Source organism: Salmo salar, chromosome ssa18 (assembly GCF_905237065.1).
Source record: "Salmo salar chromosome ssa18, Ssal_v3.1, whole genome shotgun sequence".
Lineage (NCBI taxonomy): Eukaryota > Metazoa > Chordata > Actinopteri > Salmoniformes > Salmonidae > Salmo > Salmo salar.
The window spans coordinates 15511062-15532402 of record NC_059459.1 but is presented as its reverse complement, the minus strand read 5'-3'; the positions used below and the strand labels follow the sequence as shown (position 1 = coordinate 15532402).

Sequence of the window (21341 nt, the reverse complement as noted above, 5' to 3'; positions counted from 1 at the left end):
AGCCAGGGCTGTACGCTGACTTTTTTTTATTTTACAAGGAGCACGTGCGCCTAAGATGAAAAATGTAGGAGCGCACAAAGAAATTTAAGAGCACAATGAAAAATATTTCAGTTAACAAGCCATTTTCTTTGTAGCGATGGTGCAAGTTATGGTGCGGTTATGAATCTGTGCTCAGTGTATTCTCCATGGCACTCAGGGGCTGTGGTACAGTGAAGTAATCGTTGCATCAATTATAATGTGGGCAATTTTTTTTCTACGTGCTTTCTTGTTCCCAGGTTGCACAGAAAAATATTAGGCACATATGTGAGCAAAATGGTCGCACTTTGAGCCTTGTAGTTTGCTAGATAGGCTATATCTTTGGTCGTCATCCAATTCTGTCCTCTGCCAAGGAGCAGTCTACAGGACAAACATTATCAAATTGGAAAAGTGCATGTTGCCTACAACTCAAATTCACTTGTAGCATATCTCTGAACTGCTCTGTGTTGTCAGTCACATTATTTACTGTCAACAACCCAGTGTGTTAACAGATGCTGCATAGTTGGCATCTAAAGAGAACCGGCTGTCAAAGACTTGTACCAGGAAAAGGGCCTCCCTTGTCCCCCGAGTCTACTTGTTAGTTGAGCCAAATAGCAGTGCAAGGAATAATAATATAATGCCTCATTTCTAGAGAAGACAAATTTGTCACACCTACACTGCTGTGTCATTTTCTTTGATAATAAATGCTACTGGTGTCCGTCATCTCTGGGACCAATAGCGTGTAGTCTATTCATCAGATGAAATAAAAACAGACCGCTCTTTAGTTCTGATAGCAATGGACAAGTCTGAAGATTTGTCCATGCCAGTGGTGCATAACAGGCCAAAATATAGGCTACAGGCTAAATGCAATGTAATAACTATACTGGATGACGATATGACTTCTAAGGCCACCTAGATGAAAATTTGGCTGTTAAAGTTAGATTAAATTAACTTTCATAATGGAATTCATCATCACATACCAATTACCCTCAGTGCAAATTAGGGCTGACCCCATTTAGTCGACTGGTCGATTGTTTGGTCGATAAGATTAAAAACATACCAGTCCACCAACAGCCTAATAGTCACAAATATGTTATTCTTTGTTCTGCTATTTGGCTCAACTAACAAGTAGACTCAGGTACATGTCTTCGACAGCCGGTTAAATAAAGGTTAAATGTAAAAAGAAAATATATATATATATATTTAATTAGGTAAGTCAGTTAATAACAAATTCTTATTTACAATGACCGCCTAGGAACAGTGGGTTAACTGCTTTGTTCAGGGTCAGAATGACAGATTTTTAACTTGTCAGCTCTGGGAATCAATCCAACAACCTTTCAGTTACTGGCCCAACGCTCTAACCGCCAGGCTACCTGCTGGCCCAACGCTCTAACTGCCAGGCTACCTGCTGGTTACTGGCCCAACGCTCTAACCGCCAGGCTACCTGCTGGTTACTGGCCCAACGCTCTAACCGCCAGGCTACCTGCTGGTTACTGGCCCAACGCTCTAACCGCCAGGCTACCTGCTGGTTACTGGCCCAACGCTCTAACCGCCAGGCTACCTGCTGGTTAATGCCCCAACGCTCTAACCGCCAGGCTACCTGCTGGATACTGCCCCAACGCTCTAACTGCCAGGCTACCTGCTGGTTACTGGCCCAACACTAACCGCTAGGCTACCTGCTGGTTACTGGCCCAACGCTCTAACCACAAGGCTACCTGCCGCCCCACATGCTAGCATGTGTCCTTTTTTAACCTCCAGTAAAAGAGTCATAGAATAAAATGTAACTGTCCATCCAGGATGGAAACTTTCTTTGGCAACACCATATACATTAATTAACATCCCACACAATGTAAACAGTCAGTACAGCACACTGCATACCCAAACACATAAGAGGACATAAACACATCCACTCAGAACTGGGCGATGTCCCAACTGCAATGTTAAAATACATTCATAAATAAATAGCTATGTGCATATGCTAAGAGGGAAGTCATTGAGTGAAGTGATTTTACAGCACATTACACACTGAAGTGAACACAATGTCATGAAACGGAGAATAGCTTCAGTTCAGCAAATTGATTCAGTTTGTAGTTAACGATACTACAGTAGGCACTATAGACGAAAGGTATCAAAATACACCCAGGTGTTTTTGCTCATTGGATTCAATTTAGCTACAGATGGCGAGTCACGTTGTGGAACAAACACCAATAATTTCCATTGTTTGGCATCGTCAAATATAAACTGTCAAAATTAAATCCGAGTGTATTTAGGTTCACTATCTTCTACCATTTCCTTCCAAAATTGTACAGCTACTGTGAGCTACAACACTATTAACTAGCTAGATTGCCAAGAGCCATTGCATACTTTCTCGTTCTGCCTAGTACTAGTACGAATAGCAACAACACGTCATAACCAACTAGAGCTAGCTAGATAAACGTTCTGCAACTAACGAGTTATTGCTAACACGCTTGTTAAGAACATTTACTGCGACACCACATGCTCACGGCTGGGTGATCATCGATGAACTTGACAGCTTAGCTACTTGACTAACGTTATTAGCTACTAGTTACTCGTGTCATCACAATTAGTTCGCTAGCTACCACTGATTATCTAGTTTGCTAGTTAGCTAACTACATGTTACCCAAACATGGCGTAATGTTGTGATGGATATACAGTACGGAAGTTACTTGGCTAACGCAATAACGTCAATTAGTTAAATCGCACTACAATATGAGGTTTATTAATAAGGATTGATTGAATGTTGACATTGAATGTTAGATACTGTTAGCGGGTTCGCTAGCTTAGCCATCTAGCTGATGAGATGTTTTCCTAATACATCGTTAACACTGGCGTAAATTCAGTTAGCCAGTTAGATAACTAATTAACAAACTATGTATTTAACTGTCTTGCCAGCAATTGTCAAGACATGTAGCTATCTACTGTAGTTAACCACAGCTAGGAGCTAGTTTGCCACTGCCAGTATCTTTGATGTAACTCTAGTCTAATGTAGGTAGAAAGTAAGGTAGCTAGCTAGCTAGCTACTTGGTTATGCAAGTTATTGTTAGGAATCGGATCTAACAAATTGTTCTGTGAATCCGTACTTTAGCTAAACGTCAGAATTCATGTTCTAACGTTATTTAATTTGCTAACTACGGCTAGCTAACCAACCCCAGGTTAACTGATGTGATTGTCAAAATAATTAACGTTAAACATTAGCTAACTACCTAATGTTAGTTAAAACAGTTACTTAGCCCCTGGGCCGTGACTTACCATGCAAGGCCGAGGCTTGGAGAATGGCCCCTGATGTGCCGTCGATGACTTTGATACTCCCCCGGCTAGTAACCGCCAGGATAGCGTTAAGGGCCGGGTGGTAGGAAAGGCTTCGCAGGCCCTCCTCGTCGCAACGACGGCAACCGTCTCTCAGTACAATCCAGTCTGAAGAGGTGGACGAGCAGGAGCCCGGCGAGGCCGCGGCCGCCATCTTTCTTAAATTTCCCCTTCCCTTCTATGTGTTTTTAGGGAGCTCCGTTGATACGAGTAAGATTAATACGTGTAAAAGCTGAATTCCAAACTACCGCTCCTCTACTACTGCTGACTCTTCTGCGGCTTCTGCTCCTCCGCCCGTTACCACAGCAGTAGCTATTCACCATCAGTACTAAGAAAGCTACGAGCCGAGCGTCGCTCTCTGTCAGATGGACGTCAGGTAAACGGAACAAGCGTAGTGCTTGACCATCACGCGATACCAGAAAGGGCACTGCGATGTTCTTGAGTTGACTCCAGAATCCAGACAGATAATATCTTTGGATGACATCTGTTTATTAATGTTACTATTACCCCACTGTAAATTGTGTTTGTTGTGACTCCCACAGACAGAAAGACAGTATGTTTGCGCTCAGACTAGAATAGAGGCAGCCTTCTTCGTCTTCGGTGGGGTTTATCGGCATCCAACATTATGGTGCATTACCGCCACCTACTGTACTGTGGGCCTTCTTCTTCTATACAATGGCGGTTCGCAAACAAACGTGAAAGGTGCATGCTGCCACCTACTATGGTGGAGTGTGTGGTCAATCACGGTTTACATCATTTCCACATTTCTAAATCCTCCTTCCTAACTCAGTACTTCTGAGAAAATAAAATGTAAAATAAAAATAAATGTAAAATGTAAAATGTAAAATAAAAAGAGCCCTACTAACTTCTAATAGATGCTCCCCCATCCCGAGGGCTCATAGTCCAATCTCGTCTGCCACACATCTATCAAAACAGCTCTGATCTTACATTTGGCCTCACCTCTACACAGTGGAACATCAATATCAATTATATCTCATTCTACAGCACTTTTGGCTTACCTTACACGTTATGTTGCCTGAAGTTTGTTAGCTACACTATCCTTACGAACCACATTGCATATCATTACAGCGGTATGTTAGCTAGCTACCTAACTTTAGTTGGCTAATAATACATCAAACTTGTCAGTATATTAACTATATGCTATCTAACTACCCAATGTTTATTGACTTGATTATTCTTGTCATTCTTAGCTAAGTGGTATAGTGATTGTGCATTCTCAATGGACATTTGGGTGCTTTCGTAAATTCGCTCTGGCTATCTACTCCGATTTCAGAGCACTCTTGTCTGAGTAATAACTAATTCACTTACGAACTCTCAACACCTGTTGAATATGGCCGGTGTCAGTAAACATCAGCAAAAAAAATGATTGCCAGCATCACAGTTACAGTCACCAACGCTCAGGATAACATGAAAACTGCCTAACCAGCTCTGCTAGGGCGATTAAAATAGTCAGTGAGGTGTTCTCTCCTTTGTGTCTGGAAGTAGCTGGCAAGCTAGTCAACGATAGCCAGTTAGCGTGGGTGCTTGACTGCCGTTGTGAGGCCAGAATGCGCAGGTCAACCCTACTCCTCTGCCAGAAGGTCCAGTGTGCGCTCCGAGAGCGAAACGCTCTGAATTTACAAACAGACAATCTGAGATAGCTCTGAATTTACAAACGCCCAGAGCGCACTCTGGCACTCCAGATTGAATTTAAGAACACACCCGAAGTCGCAAAATATCTAGCTAGTAATTTGTTATTGAACAAGCTAGCAAGAGGTTGCATAGCAACAGCATCAACTTCCGGTAGACAGGCGAAGCTCGAGTACGCTCAACTGAAAGGATACCGTTCATTTACATTATACTAAAATGTACTTATAGTATTTAGTATATACTCATTAAGTATGTAGCATACAGTATGTTAGTATGGGTATTCGAACACAGCTATGGTTTCCATGTGTTTTCAATTTTTACTAACAACATGCCACTGACTTTGAGTAATGCCAGAGTGTCTATATATGCGGATGACTCAACATTATTCACGTCAGCTACTACAGCGACTGAAATGACTGCAACACTCAACAAAGAGCTCCAGTTAGTTTCAGAGTGGTTGGCAAGGAATAAGTTAGCCCTGAATATTTCTAAAACATTGTATTTGGAACAAAACACTCACTAAACCCTAAACCTCAACTAAATCTTGTAATAAATAATGTGGAAATTGAGCAAGTTGAGATTACTAAACTGTTTGGAGTAACCCTAAATTGTAAACTGTCATGGTCAAAACATATTGATGCAGTAGTAGCTAAAATGGGGAGAAGTCTGTCTATAATAAAGCGATGCTCTGCCTTCTTAACAACACTATCAACAAGGCAGGCCCTAGTTTTGTCGCACCTTGACTGCTGTTCAGTCGTGTGGTCAGGTGCCACAAAAAATTGCAATTGGCTCAGAACAGGGCAGCACGGCTGGCCCTTGGATGTACACAGAGAGCTAACATTAATAATATGCATGTCAATCTCTCCTGGCTCAAAGTGGAAGAAAGATTAACTACTTGTATTTGTGAGAGGTATTGACATGTTGAATGCACTGAGCTGTCTGTCTAAACTACTGGCACACAGCTCGGACACCCATGCATACCCCACAAGACATGCCACAAGAGGTCTCTTCACAGTCCCCAAGTGCAGAACAGGCTATGGGAGGCACACATGGACTACATGACTACATGGAACTCTATTCCACATCAAGTAACTGACACAAGCAGTAAAATGTGATTTTAAAAAACACATTAAAAAACGCCTTATGGAACAGCGGGGACTGTGAAGCAACACAAACACTGGCACAGACACATGCATACACCCACACAATAACATACGCACTATACATACACATGGATTTAGTACTGTAGATATGTGGTAGTGGTGGAGTAGGGGCCTGAGGGCACACAGTGTGTTGTGAAATCTGTGAATGTATTGTAATGATTTTAAAATTGTATAAACTTTCTTAATTTTGCTGGACCCCAGGAAGACTATAATAAATACAAATATCATTCCATTTGCTCCATTCCAGCCATTATTATGAACCGTCCTCCCCTCTGCAGCCTCCACTGATATCTGCACATCAAATTCAGGAACGTAAACGTCTCCTCCTGTGCGCCCACTATCTGGGTCCTTGGATCCATCTGTGAAAAGCATTAAAAAAGCATAAAAACTTCTACCAAGTAATTGTCAACCCGTTTTCTTATATCACTGACTTCTGACCAATCTTTTCTTTTATCTACCAAGGTTAGATCAACAACAGGATCTGTGAGTAACCACAGAGGAATACCACCACCACACAAGGGCCAACCTCCAACTCCCTCAAACTACTCTCATTGGCAAACTGTCCAACCAAAACCACTGCCTAATCTACTTGTATATTCCCAACAGTCATCTAGAACAGTAGCAGTGGGATGATCAACCTCACAACTGGAGTCTTTAAACTCATTTCCTGATACCCACTTCTCCCTCATACTGTAGCCTCTCTCTTTCCCTCTCATACTACCCATACTGTATCAGTACATGCTCCACTGTCTCTATTTCCTGCCGATAATCACACTTTCCTGTTGGATGCTTTCCTATCACATTTAAAGTCTTATTCAACGAGCAGTGTCCCACCCTTAGCCTCCTCTCTTCGGTCTCTTCCTCTTGTAGTACTTCATACAGCAGGTCTTGTCTGCTACGTGAACTAAAGGTGCACATGAGTCAGAGCAAATAACTACTCTGTCTGGCTTGACTTCCTCCACTCACTGCAAGGCCAACAGTACAGCCATCAGCTCCACCGTATATATATACAGCCAGCTGATCTGTAATACGTTTCCTGTCTGCCACCCCACATTCCTGCACTACAAATGCTGACCCAGTACGTCCTGTCCTTGGCTCTTTTGAAACGTGTATAAATGGCCATAAAATCCTGATATACAATACCCAGATGTCTATTAAACAAATCAGATGGATCAACCCCCTCCCTATCTTTCCATAGTCTCTCCAACACTTCTTGATCAACTACCGGAGGCGGGAGTAGCCATGATGGATTCACAGGAATAGCTACCATGGGGCTAAACTCCCTTACATATAGTCCCATCTCCCTCGCCTGGGTATTACCCACTCACCCAAAGCTTGTGATCGGTCCTCGCTCATGTTCACAGCATGCCTGTAGAATCCCTTTCGCAGGATGAGACACCCAATTTCCCTGTAGGTTGACCCAATAATTCATTGGCAACTGCTGTCTCCTAATCTGCAATGGCATATCCCCCATCTCCACCTGTAGTGCAGAGACTGGGGAGGTCCGAAACGCCCCTGTATGACATCTAGCCTTTCTAGTGAGGTCAGGTCTGCCGAACCATACGTTATACTGCCATAGTCTATTACAGATCGGATCAATGCAACATACATGGCCCTCGATGAGGAACGCCCAGCCTTACATACATGGGATGTTAAAGCTATTGCCCGATAGCTTGTTGGCCTCATTGGGTCCTTCCCTGGCTTCCGGATTGGTACAACTACTGCCTCCTTCTACAGTAGCTGCCTGGTAGTTTCCCCTCCTCCCACAATCGGTTGTACAACACCAGTACCTTATCCAGCCAACATGACATAGCACACCTCATCTTTCCCAGGTGAAGTTTATTAATATAAAAAAAAATGTTTACTCCATAATTTCGTGATATCCAATTGGTATTTACAGTCTTGTCTCATCGCTGCAACTCCCGTACGGACTCGGGAGAGGCAAAGGCCGAGAGCCGTGCGTCCTCCGAAACACAACCCAGCCAAGCCGCACTGCTTCTTGACACAATGCCCGCTTAACCCGGAAGCCAGCCGCACTAATGTGTCAGAGGAAACACCGTATACCTGGCGACCGTGTCAGCATGCATTGCGCCCAGCCCGCTACAGGAGTCGCTAGAACGCAATGGGACAAGAACATCTCTGCCGGCCAAACCCTCCTGAGCCCGGACAATGTGCGCCGCCCCATGGGTCTCCTGGTCAAGGCCAGCTACGACAGACTCGAACCAGGATCTCTAGTGGCAGAGCTAGCAGAGCCTTAGACCACTGTGCCACTCGAGACGCCCCCAGGTGAAGTTAACCCAGCCTTACCTATTGCCCTCTTCATCTCTGCCATGGTAAATTGTGCATTCAACACACCATTTACATTCTCCCTCTTATCCAGCACTCCAGGATGCTCTTCTCTCATTCTCTCTCTCCCCCTCCTCTGACAGATTAGGTGAGCTATGCACTTGGACAAATGGTTTGGCCATCATCTCTGCCTTCTCATCTGTTTCTGCCATATCCTCCCAACTCGTCAACACTGGATAATCCCACTCCCTTCTGACCCCACTCATCCTCTTAATCATCCTCCACACTTCTCACACAGGTCTCGCCCTTCCAATGGTGTCACAGAACCAACGTCAACATGACTTCTTTGCCTCACAGATAATTCTCCTCACCAGAGCCTATTATACTGAATCTGATGCTGGAAGTTATGTGTACTTTTCAGTACTCTAAATGCCCTGTTGATACTCCTCACTCCTGCTACACACTCCTCCATCCACCATGGGACTGCTTTCCTCCTCCCTGAACTCTTAGGTATAGCCTCAGTAGCTTCTCCCACTAATGCGGTTCTCTCCCAGTTATTCACACAATCCACATCCCCTCTCATATTCACCTGAGCCATCACCTGCTCACTCAGCTCCTGAAACAGGTCCCACCTGCCTACTTCATCTACTGACACCTCTTCCTCCCACTGGCCTACTGTGAATAATATGGGGTAATCATCACTCCCTACTGTCGACTCCTCCCATACCGCCCACTCACAGATTCCTGCCATCAAACTAGATACCAGAGTGAGGTCCAAGGCAGACTCATTCCCTGAGGCTACATCAATCCATCATTCAGGCACACCAGATCTTTCATTTCTATTCGATTTTCCATAACTTGGCCATTTCCATCCATCCGTCGCCCCTCCCCCAGAGCGTGTTGTGGGTATTCAAATCCCCACACCACATTACCTTACCTTGCAAGTCCTGTGTGGCTCAGTTGGTAGAGCATGGTGTTTGCAACGCCAAGGTTGTGGGTTTGATTCCCACTGGGGACCAGTACGGAGAAAAAAAATGTATGAAATGTATGCATTCACTACTGTAAGTCGCTCTGGATAAGCGTGTCTGCTAAATGACTAAAATGTAAATGTTACTTCCATCCTGGCCCTCGGCACTTCCAAGTCCAATATCTGATTAAAGTAGTTCACTACCACTAGCATCCCTCCTCTCAGCCACACATTCCTGTTCAATACCTTTGCCTAGCATCCTGTAAGAAGGTCCTTGCTTTATGAAGGTTGCACATTCTCCCCATACACCTACATATACGATAACCTCGGTTTGAGCCATGTTTCCTGTACACAAATCACATCAGGCTTAGCTGGCATATCCACAATGAACTGCTTGAACTCCTGCCCATTAGCCAACAGGCTTTGAGCAATCCATTGTAGCATTACCACCATAACTAAGATACAGTAATACATGACTCCAGCCTTTGCTGATTGAGGTAATCTCAAACCTCTTCGAATGTCAACCCTGTCATACTCAGATGTCTCCCAGCCACTTTCACTATTAGCTGAATCCTCTCTGTTTTAGACTCCACTTTAGCAGTGCTGTTGATAGTTCCTGCTATGAATGTCAACCAGCTTTCTCTTGTCTATGTATACCATGTCTCTACCCACCTGCCCCATAGTCCCCGATCTAGATGCTTCTACCCATCTCTCCCTTGAACCTGTATATCCCTGGACCTAGCCCACCCTTAATGCCTCAGCATATGACACCCTTCTCTCCATTCTCACTTGTTGCACTTCCACTACCTGTTTCATTGCCTGACACCCAAAATATGCCACACCAAGAGCACCCCCACAGCTGCAGCACTTTGGTTGTACACCGTCCCCACACTTCCCATACTCATGCACCCCTCCACACATGGCACACTTATTTTTCTCTTTACAGGCTGCTGCCAGATGCCCAAACCTCTGGCAGTTATAACATCTTAAAGGCTTCGGGTACATAAGCCCTCACATAATAACTCATATCCCATGGTTACTTTACTTGGCAGTACCCTGCCCTTGAAGTGAAAGAGAATTGACAGGCTATCTACCCTCACTCCATCCCTTGTTGCTTGCAATCTTTGAACATTCACTAGAACACCTTCTCTCAAGTTGTCGCTTGTCTCTTTAGTGCTGACACTCACAGGTACTCCTGTTGTCACCCCTTTAATCCACAGCTTCCCTGCTTGATCAGTCCAGCTGCTCGACACCACCTTACACTTTCCTATTTGCTTCACTATGAGAGCTTTTTCCCTCTGAGCCGTACAGAACACCAACAAGTTCCCATCTCTTAACACTTCAGCATTGACAATTTCCCAAATCAACTATTTTATCGCAGCTTTCAACCTTATCAGACTCATTGCCCCAACTCCCCCTTTCTCCCTAAACTTCAGAATCACTTTATGCTCCTCCTCACCTCCATGATCCCCTCGCAAATTAGCTTGTCCTTCGTCCTCGGGCACACTCTACCTACGAACTGCCACTGGTGTTGGAAACTATTCCGCCCTTTATTTGTACCGCTAAACTCCATACTTGCTTCTCTTTCTTTTCCATCACTATCTCCTACCATGTCTGACCCAGTCACAGCACAGCCATGCATGACAATCGTTACCCAAAATTCCATAATCGTCACAGCCCTACATCTGGTGAACATCGGGCGTTATGCCTTCGTCAGTGCTATCAACAGTATGCGCCTTAATTTTTTATAGCACCTTGCACTTTCACCCTTTGAATTCTTTTGAGCATGGATTAAATTAAGTGATATGAGTTTTATATGTAATTATAAACTGGGTGGTTCAAGCCCTGAATGCTGATTGGCTGACAGACATGGTATATCAGACCGTATACCACGGGTATGACGGAACATTTATTTTTACTACTCTAACTACGTTGGTAACCAGTTTTATAATAGTAATAAGGCACCTCTGGGTTTTGTGTTATATTGCTATACCATGGCTAAGGGCTGCATCCAGGCACTCAGCAAGGCTGGTGCCAAAGAACAGCCTTTAGCCATGGTATATTGACCACATACCACACCTCCTCATGCCTTATTGCTTAATTATATGATGACTCTTTTGTTGTTTTTTAATACAGCCCTTGCCTGATGTTGGGATATGGATCCCCATGCAAGATAAACCCTAAAACCCACCAGCAGGTGGTCGCTATAAAGGTGTTCCACAGATAGGTTTGGTTTGCTCCTAGCAGAACTCGGCAAAGCGAAGCAAACGTCTGTGCTTGCATACTCCCTAAAGACCTAAGCTTGAAAAATGAGTAAAACCCTAAACCCCACCAGCGGGTGGTCCCTATAAAGGTGTCCCATACATACAGTAGGTACAGTTTGCTCCAAGCAGAACTCGGCAAGGCGAACGTCTGTGCTCACATACCCCCTAAAGACCTTCGCTTGAAAAATGAGAGAAAAAGTGACAATATTATTGTTTGTTCCTCTTGAGCCATGCACTTTCTCAAAATATTCTGAATTAATCTAAGATAAATCAAGAAATCTGTAATTAATTTAGACGTTTTTGCTGAGATCTTTGCAGACCAGCTAGCTGTTGTGTTTTCAGACATTTTCTATCTCTCTTTAACTCAGGCTGTTTCCCCACCTGCTTCAAGATGTCCACTATCATGCCCAAGAACAGGAAAGGGAACTGAATGACTTGAAGTGCACCTCCTCCCCCCCTGACACACTAGCCCCTTTCCAATTCGCCTACCGCCCTGATAGATCCACAGATGACGCAGATGGCTGAAGAAATTCGGCCTGTCCCCAAGGGCCCTCAAGTGTTCTACAGGAGCACCATCGAGAGCATACTGTCAGGCTGCATCACAACCTTGTACGGCAACTCCACTGACGGATTATGGTACACTCAGGTGAACGCATTATTGGGTGCTTACTGACTGTCCTCCAAGACACCGACAACACCAGGTGTTGCAGGAAGGCCAAGAAGATCATCAAGGACCAAAGCCACCTGAACCACGGCCTGTTGTCCCCACTTCCATCACTCAGACGCGGGCAGTATAGGAGTATCATGGCAAAAACTGTCAGACTGATCAATAGCTTCTACCCCCAGACCATCAGGCTGCTGAGTAGCCACTAGGCAGCTACCTGATCCCCCCTCCCCCCATGGACATTTATCATTGTTACAGTTGTAAATGTGTATATATTCTTATTTGTATTGTCTCATTCACTTCTATTTTTTTACCTGCACTGTTGAATCTCACAGCATAAGAATTTCATTGTACCCTGCAACTACATCTATGATCCTGTGCATGTGACTAATAAAGTAATCTAAGTGCAGTACTTCTCAACTGAAGAAATGTGCATGAAAATGTAGTGCACTGCAGACAGTAGGGCCTAGCTGCTCCTCTCGTTAAATGACAGCAAACACTTAATTGAAGAATACTGTCCATAGTTCCCACCCCTACTGTTACCGAACTTTGACTTCCCTCAATAAAATAAAAAAGTCACTTATATTGAAGAAGCTATTTTCTTAAATACTGTTAGTCAAATGATACTCCAACATTAAGAGAATGGAAGAATCAAATGCTTTATTTAAATATATATTTTTTAAACTGTCTACAGACTGAAACAACACAATTTGAAGTCATATAGGGTAGTCTTACAAGTATTGGAAACAACATTGGGTGTGGGTACGGGGGGAACATGTGGGTCTGACCAAGTATGTAAATGTTAAGTTTATTGTTTTTGTCCATCTAGGTTTTTTGTTGTTGTGTACTAACACCAAAACAAACAAAACGCATACTCCCTTAAGACCTTCGCTTGAAAAAGGGCAATATTACCATTTGTCTCCCTTCAAACGCAGTAGCCACAACACAGCCAGTATACACTTCTTTAAAATAATCCAAGATAAAGCAAGACATCTGTAATACATTGACGTTTTTGCCGAAGTTTAGTCCTGCAATTTTACATCTAAGATATTTCTCAAGTGAATTAAAAAAAATTAAAACTACTCGTCTCTCGTTGAATGACAAACAATTTATTGAAGAATCCCGTCCATAGTTCCCACTCCTACTAGTAGTAGTACTGTTGGTCAATCACCGACAAAGGGGCATAAACTTAGGTTACTGAACTTCGTCTCGAGAAAAAAAAATTGTGCGTGAACAGCCGGAAAAAACCTGCCTAACAACAAAGTCACAAAATGCTGTCATTGTATATATGCGCAAACTGTTTAGACTGGGAAGCATGCAACAGGCTTTACACACTGCACCGACAGCAAGCAAACATCCCCCACTGTACAGACCAACAGTCGGTCCGGTGAGTTTAGGCCCACCCCACCAAGACACCTTTTATCATTTATAAAGCCCTTGAAGTCAGCCACCCCAATAACACCGAAATTGGCTTAGACTACATTAGCGTAAAACCAATGCAAATTTCCGTTCATCCTCTACCCCTAGAAACCATATGCATACTTTAATTTACTTTTCAGATATCCAATTTCAGATGTACTTTGAGACAAAGACTTAGGTCAAATTTGAGTTCAAATTGGCTAATTTCAACAACTGAGCATTTGCTATATTGTTCTAAAAGCGAATTATATACAATGTGTAAGCACATAACAGAATCTCAAAAATGGTTTCAATGCGTTTTTTCAGCTAATAATTCATAATTTTTCACTGTAAATTCCATATTACTAAATTAACCCCCCTGACAATAGTCTTTAATTGCTATAGTACATTCAACATTTCCTACATAAAGCTTGGGTGTGAAATTAAGTTTTTGCATGCAGATTAATGATATAACACATTACATACTGTTTGAGAATGTTGTTTAAAATATTTAGTACAGTACAACAGTTATACAGACAATTATGTTGATATATTTTATGCCGCCTTAATGTGAATTAATGAGTGTTTTATAACTCTCAATTGTTCCAGGTCTAGTAATTGTTCAAAATTGTATAACATGTTCTGAATACATACAATAGATACAAGCAAGTTGTCTGAAAATATACATCCGTTCAATAAAATATTTTTAAACAACTGTATAAAACAACTAATGAAAGGCACCAAACTTTAGTAGACTTTGTTTTATTTCACTCAAACTGCCCATCTACTTGTCTACCCAGGCTGAAATGACCACTAAATAATGCATAACAATGCATGACAGTATGCTTAGCCCACTCCCTTACACAATAAACCGTGGGGCAGACTTCTTTCTTAACCCCTTGGTTCAAATTGAACAAATTTGCACTGTATTTGGCACCACCTTCCTCTATGGAATAAAAGCATTAACAAAATCAATGACTGGTATGTTGTGACCCTCCCATGATTACCAAAACCAGATTTGACGCCTTAATTAAATAATTACAGTCCTTTTATATGATTCCAACGCGAACCTGCGATCTAATTACAATTCAATCTGAACACTGAGCTTAGACCATAAGCTACCACTTTTTACTGAGCACAGAGGTAAGGGGTACATTTAAATACACTGATGTAACATACACCCTTATATCCCCACAGTCTAGGATTGTAAACAGGGTTAAAGAGGGAGAAAATGACCTTTCAAAAATCCATGCTCCTTATTTTCATTGTGTAATTAATCCTTGTGTCTTTTCACGGTGCTTTGTGTCATTCTCCAACCAAAGTTCCACTGCCGCCATTTGTCCAATCAGACACCAGTATATAGTGACAGGAAGTAGATGTACAAAAGGAAAATAGGGTATATGAGCAGAGGCTTCTTGGTTTTGAATTCATCCCCAACGAGCAGCGAAGCAGCACTGTAAGCAGCCCAGAATACTCCAGAAAGCTGAAAAATGAAAAGTCCATTTGTATTATCTAAAAAAAAATCTAATCAAATACAGATGTAAAAATAGCTTTGAACAGGTTAGTGTATGTTAAATCACACGTGCAATGGTGAATTACAGAGATTCATTTGTGAGAAAAATCTGATAGAATAAAGGTTGATTATCTTTGCTCACCTTTATTAGTGTAGAAACAACATCAAAACCCCCAATGACCAAAAGCAATGGGGCTATAACGATGAGCGGGAGTAGAGAATATCCAATCACTCCAAGAACTTGTCCATAAGACACCTATCCGAAACAGAACAATGCAAGTCAGTGTTTCACAGCACGCCACATCATTCATGTTGTAATAGGAAGCAAATGTACATCCAAAGATGAATGTACAGTATCAAGTAAGAGAAATGTATTCCTCATCGAGACTAGGAATATGACTTATTTCAGCTAAATGTAAACTTTGGTGGATCTTACCTCACCACCAAGAACACGAGCCAGCAAAAAGATAGTTAAAGAGCCGAATATCCAAATGGTAATTATCCAAGACACGACCTTAGGAAAATAAAATAAAGCGACAAATAACTAAAACACAACAACAACAAAAATAATACACACCCTGAAAATTGTGACATTGTATCAAAGTCTCTAGAGGACAAAATATTTTGGTGTGGTAAGTTATTTTCTGAACATTCTTCCATCGTTAAATATATCAATGTAGGCTGCCTCCCACTTCATTCAATTCAGTAAGTGAAGAGAACCAGTGAATCAAGCACTGTTTGTGTGAGCAGCATGTGCATCTAATGTTGTTTCAAATCTCAACCCTACAATCGAAGTTCACCATTTACTTTTTCAGAGTAATCTAACTTAGTTGAACCAACAGCCCTCTCTGGGGGGCCAAGGGCCAGATGTAAGGTATGTTCTGAGATCAAAAGAATTCACAGCTTGAACTGCCGCCTCACCCTGAACTGTCCGTAGATGGAGATCATGGAGAAAAGGAGTACTATAGCCAGCGGGCCCCAGAAGTCAGGGTTGTCCCTCACAACCTGCCGGTTGAAGCCCAAGGAGGGCATTGGCATGAGCACACAGCGGATCTTGTAGTAGATGTCTTTCAGGTCGATGTCCAGCTCCTCCCTAATCATATAAGCGTATGAGATTGTACAGGAGCATCGTGCGATATCAGCACATTTAATTTGTAGTGATGGCCAAATCAAGTGTCATTTTAATATCAATGTAAATGGATAAAGAATGGGTTTCTTGAAGAAGGTACTCACAGAAGAGGTTTGTTGTCTTCGGGGTCATCCTCTTCTACTTCCAGGAGCCAGCCATAGCCTCGTTTCCTCAGGAACGTGGTTGCATATGGGTCTTTTGCATTGTCACTGCCCATGTTCAATTTAACATCTGGGGCATCAATAGTACCGCTTAGATCTGTAGGGAATTTAATGTATATGATTATTGCACATTTTGTCTCTCTGCCCCATAGCTAAATGAGTAGAATTGCATGAAAGTTGTTATACAATATCTAAATGTTCTCTCTGCCCCAAGGCAAAATGTCTAGTACTGCAAGAAATTCACTTTAAAAATGTTCTCTCCGCCTCAAGATGGGGGGCACTTAAATGTTTTTCCGCGAGGTGGGGGGCCCCCAAAAGGCTAGGACGGGTCCTGCAAGGTTTCCAAAACCTATCACAATCAAGGATCAATTGTTCCTAATCTAGATAGTGTTTCACACTTGACCAAATCACCTCAGCTAATCAAAAGGTATGTGGAATGCAGAAGGGCAAGACATGTCCCCCAGTGGTTGTCACACTGTCTAAATTACTTAAAGGCCCAGTGCAGTCAAAAATGTGATATCCCTGTTTTTTTATATATTTCCACACTATGAGGTTGGAATAATACAAATTGTGAAAATGATGATAATGCCCTTTTAGTGGATAAGCCTGTTTTTGTGGGACAGAATTTAGGCTTGGCTGATGACATCACAAGGCAGTAAATTAGTTAACAGACCAATAAGAAAAGAGTTCCAAACCTCTGCCATTAAAACCCATCAGAGTCTAAACCCCGTCTAAGCCGGGGAGTGGGGAGTGTTCTACTAAGCTATTTGATTATTTTTTTTAAGGTCATACCAAGGATCATTTAGCTATTTGATTTTGAATTTTAAGATGCCTTGAAGTATCCCAAAAATATGTAAAAAAAAATATTTGATGAAAAAATGTGTTTTGGTCTTACTGTTATTAGCCCATACATTGAATAACAGAGAATCCCCCAAAAAATGTAAAGGAAGTTTGCTCTGATGTGTCTGTCCTATTACTGAGAGATATAAGAATGATCAGGAAATATATTTTTTACATGTATTTCACCCCACATTTTTGGCATTAAACAGTCCACATATAATTCTATTCGTTTTTTCAACTGGTACCGGGGATCTTCAAACGAGTCTTGCAAAACAACCGACATGTACATGTTCGTGAGAGTCTCACCTTTGTACAGAGGGGTAATATATGTGTGAAGCCCAAACAGTTTGGACGCTACAGACAGAAATTGGCAGATCGGCTCAGAAGAGTCTTGCGGAGGTCATAGAGCAAAACGGAGAACATTGTGTTCGTGAGCGTCTCGTCTTTCCATAGAGGGGTCATTATAGTTTGTAGGCCAAACCGTTCGGACGCTACAGCCGATTTTGTGAGAAGACAAATTTGGGGGATTTCTCATGGTATGACAAACACCGCTCTAGCTCTGACACCTTTTACCAGCAGATGCGTTATGGCGACATAAGAGGATGAGACGTATCTGATGCAAAAAAAAACATTTCTGTAGCTTAAACGGAGAGATTATGTGGATTTTTTTATTATTATGCTAATTAAATTTCAGCGCAGGCGCAGCCATCAACCTTAGGGGGTTCGTTTTCAGTTTTCCCCACTGAGGTATACTAAGAACTGGAGACTGCGTCCATGATATCCGCCCGTTGTTTTCAAGGTAATCTACTCGTGTTCGTATATGCCGATTCATGGAACATCTATATCTGGGTTGGATCTGTTTTATATGGGCCAACATCACATGCGCTTGCACTTATAGGCTGACCACACCGCTCGAGCAAAATAAATGTAGGAATATATGTTATTCAATTATAGCATCCACACTGCTCGCACACGCCACCGAGCGTCTGCGTTGCCAAGGGCTAAAATAGAAGTCATTCCTATTTCTGATGCAGATCGCGCTGCAAGTCCTGCCTCTACCATCTCCTCATTGGTTTATAGAAGCAGGTACCCACATGCCATCTCCTCATTGGTTATACCCATGTGGGTGATTGAAAGATGAACTGTTTTGCTGGTTGTCGTGGTAACACTATGAAAGTGTAGATGCCAATCACCATATAAATTCAAAGATGAAAAAGCCTGGAAGGAGGAGAGATGACTAGAAACGATTCGGTTGACCGTTTTATGTGTGAATTAATTGTCGGAGTAGAGGACCTTGTGCATTTCAGGTAAAATAACTCAATGTTTATATGCCAGGACAAATTAGCTTGCAACAGCAAGCTAGCTAAATAGGACAAATTAGCTAGCAAGTGCAAGCTAACTAGCGAAATTGCCATACATGTTTAATGCTTTTCGACCTGTCCCCAAATTACTGTCATTGGTTCAGAGTTTTTGATATTTTAACCTGCGTGTCGTGATCGCGTTTGGTGTGGGGGGACAAAATACATTTATGCACGATAGCGCACTCGCATAGCCGGTTTGGGTTCCGTTCACACAGGGAGCAGTGCGAGCAGCGACATCACATTATCCAAAACATGGCAGACATTGGATGAATATACATAAAAAATGTTATCTTCAGATGCTGAGTTTTATTTTATTTTATTTTTTTAAATCAGCCTCAGCAACAATTATTTGAATAAGTCAATGTGTGTTTTATGCACAATGGTGATGACTAAAGTATCTTATTAGGAATTTTAATATATGACTTCTCTATGTGACCTGTGGTGGCTAATTTCTGCATTACCAAATGAGGAGAGTTACAAACACACCAGTCTGAGTTAAACTACATATTTAATAATTAAGATACTTTTGCAAAAGTACTTTGACCTTCAATAGTGCACTCTCTCGAATGAACCAGGAAGGTCACTATACAACAATACAAAGAGCTTTTCATACCCATGAATCCACCCCTTCAACGTACATTGACGAACCACAAATCTTACGAACAGTTCACAAAGGTTAAGTTTTGTATGAAAAGATATATAAAACACAGCAGACAGCAACTGCTATCTCAACAGTGTTCATTATATAGACCGGTGTCTGGTCTCCCTAGAACCATCCCTCCCTGGTACGGTATAGAACAAAACCATTAGCTCATGTCCTCTGGAATGCTTTTTAGACATTCTTATCAAAATACATCATAAATCTCCTCTGTCAGTTTTATCTCAGAGGCCCATCCTCAGTAAGACACCTCTTGTTCCCACTCCTGGACAAGCTCACTGAGGGGAGTGACTTGCGCACAGACATTGTGGAGACAAATAATTGGTTCCCCATTAATCACACCATCCCTTCACATGGTTTAAGAATAGGTAAAGACATTCACATATGAAGACAATGTTTCATTCAGTCCTCCTCTCTTGCTGATATTCTGCATAGCAACAGAGACATGTAAAAAACAAGTCTGACCTCTCCCATCTGGGCCCCAAGTGACTGAGCCCCAGCTAAGGGAAACGTGCAACTGAAAGACACCAGAGACCAAAGGACACTTTCTAATGACAAGTATCTCACATAAGCATATTATACTAATAAAACATCTTAATTATCTATGTTACCCAACTAATTCTGATTCATCCACCACAGACCTCTATGGAAATTTTCTTCCTGGGCAATATGTGAAAACCACACCTCCATTTCCTGGTTGCTAAAATTCTAATAGTTTGCCTAATTTCAGTTAATGTGATAGTACAATGATTCTCTACACTGCATGTTTTATCTAAACTGCTGTGAAATATATTTTCAATAACCAAAAATATTGTATTTTCAGCTGGTGTACAAAATCTAAAGTAAAAGACGCAAAAAATAAACTAAAGAACAGGATGCATAGACATAGCGCACATAAAACAGACACTGCTTCTTCGACTTGCTTTCAATGAGAACAGATCTATAATGTACATTTCTATGTGAATTTGGTCGGTGCCCTAGAAAGTTACATATTGCAGATTTAAACTGCAGTACCGAAGAAAAACTCTAGGAGCAGTCAAAACTGTGCCTGGCCCCCTTGGTTTTCACCTCCCTACTCAGACCACTCGCAGACAGCCCTAGCAATTTGTCTTTACTAGGAAGTTATTCGTCTCTTTTTGACCATTTTAATTGAAAACAATCACAGTAAGGTACTTGTTACCCAGAAATGATTTGATATTAAGATAAACGGCTGCATTGGAACTTAAAACTATTTACTCAATGGGAAACACACTAAACTATTCCAAACAGATTATAGAGTTTTGTATTAAACGTATCTTCAATAGAATAATATTTGTTAGGTGGATTTCCTTCAGTTATATAGTTAACGTTACCTAGCTTGCTAACGTTAGCCTAGCCGTACAGTAGCAGCAGAAAGTTGTCAAATCTCTCCGAACCACGGTAACTTGACAAAAACGACAACACTTTACTCAAGCTAGTTACCCAATGAATGAATGTCAAGTTAGCAGAATGACGTGTTGACAAATACGGTAGGTAACTAAAAATAATGAAACACATGACAGTATTCACGGCCTGCTAACATTACCCTCGGCTTCAGTTGATGAGACGAAAGTAAAATCTCCGTTGGTGGGAGAGAGATGCATTGTTGATGTTTTGCCAACAACCTTCAAGTCCTAATAACTGACATTTAAATAAAGGGTTTAATTGAATAGATTGCCACAAGTAAATACAACGTTGTCATTGACTGGATTTCACAATATTTTCCCAACTATTCCATCTTGTTGTTGAGGTATCGTTTGCTCAAACACACAGGCAGCTACCGAAGCAGGAAGTGCAATGGAGGCTGGGAAAGACGACACGTCAAAAAATCCTAACACGGCAGCAGACAAGCTCGCCATCTAGTGGGGGGGAAAGGTGACGCTGGACTCCCAAAATCAATACGCAGCATGACACCAAAAAAAGAGAT

At 42.0% G+C, this 21341-nt stretch overlaps 2 protein-coding genes across 2 annotated transcripts in view; both read right to left on the bottom strand.

The window, feature by feature from the left end:
• Positions 1–3938, bottom strand: part of birc6 (baculoviral IAP repeat containing 6) — a 162780-nt gene extending 158842 nt beyond the window's left edge. The window contains 1 exon segment of the mRNA XM_014154510.2: positions 3286–3938. Coding sequence (XP_014009985.2) covers positions 3286–3496 — 211 coding nt within the window. The 5' untranslated portion in view covers positions 3497–3938.
• A 9486-nt stretch (positions 3939–13424) lies between these two features.
• Positions 13425–21248, bottom strand: yipf4 (Yip1 domain family, member 4). The gene is made up of 6 exons (XM_014154493.2): positions 20961–21248; positions 16481–16634; positions 16169–16340; positions 15684–15761; positions 15390–15503; positions 13425–15217 (listed from the first exon to the last, which is right to left on the bottom strand). Exons 1-6 carry the CDS (start codon positions 21016–21018, stop codon positions 15080–15082), a joined length of 714 nt encoding a protein of 237 aa, XP_014009968.1. The 5' UTR covers positions 21019–21248; the 3' UTR covers positions 13425–15079.
• Between the last annotated feature and the right edge of the window lie 93 nt (positions 21249–21341).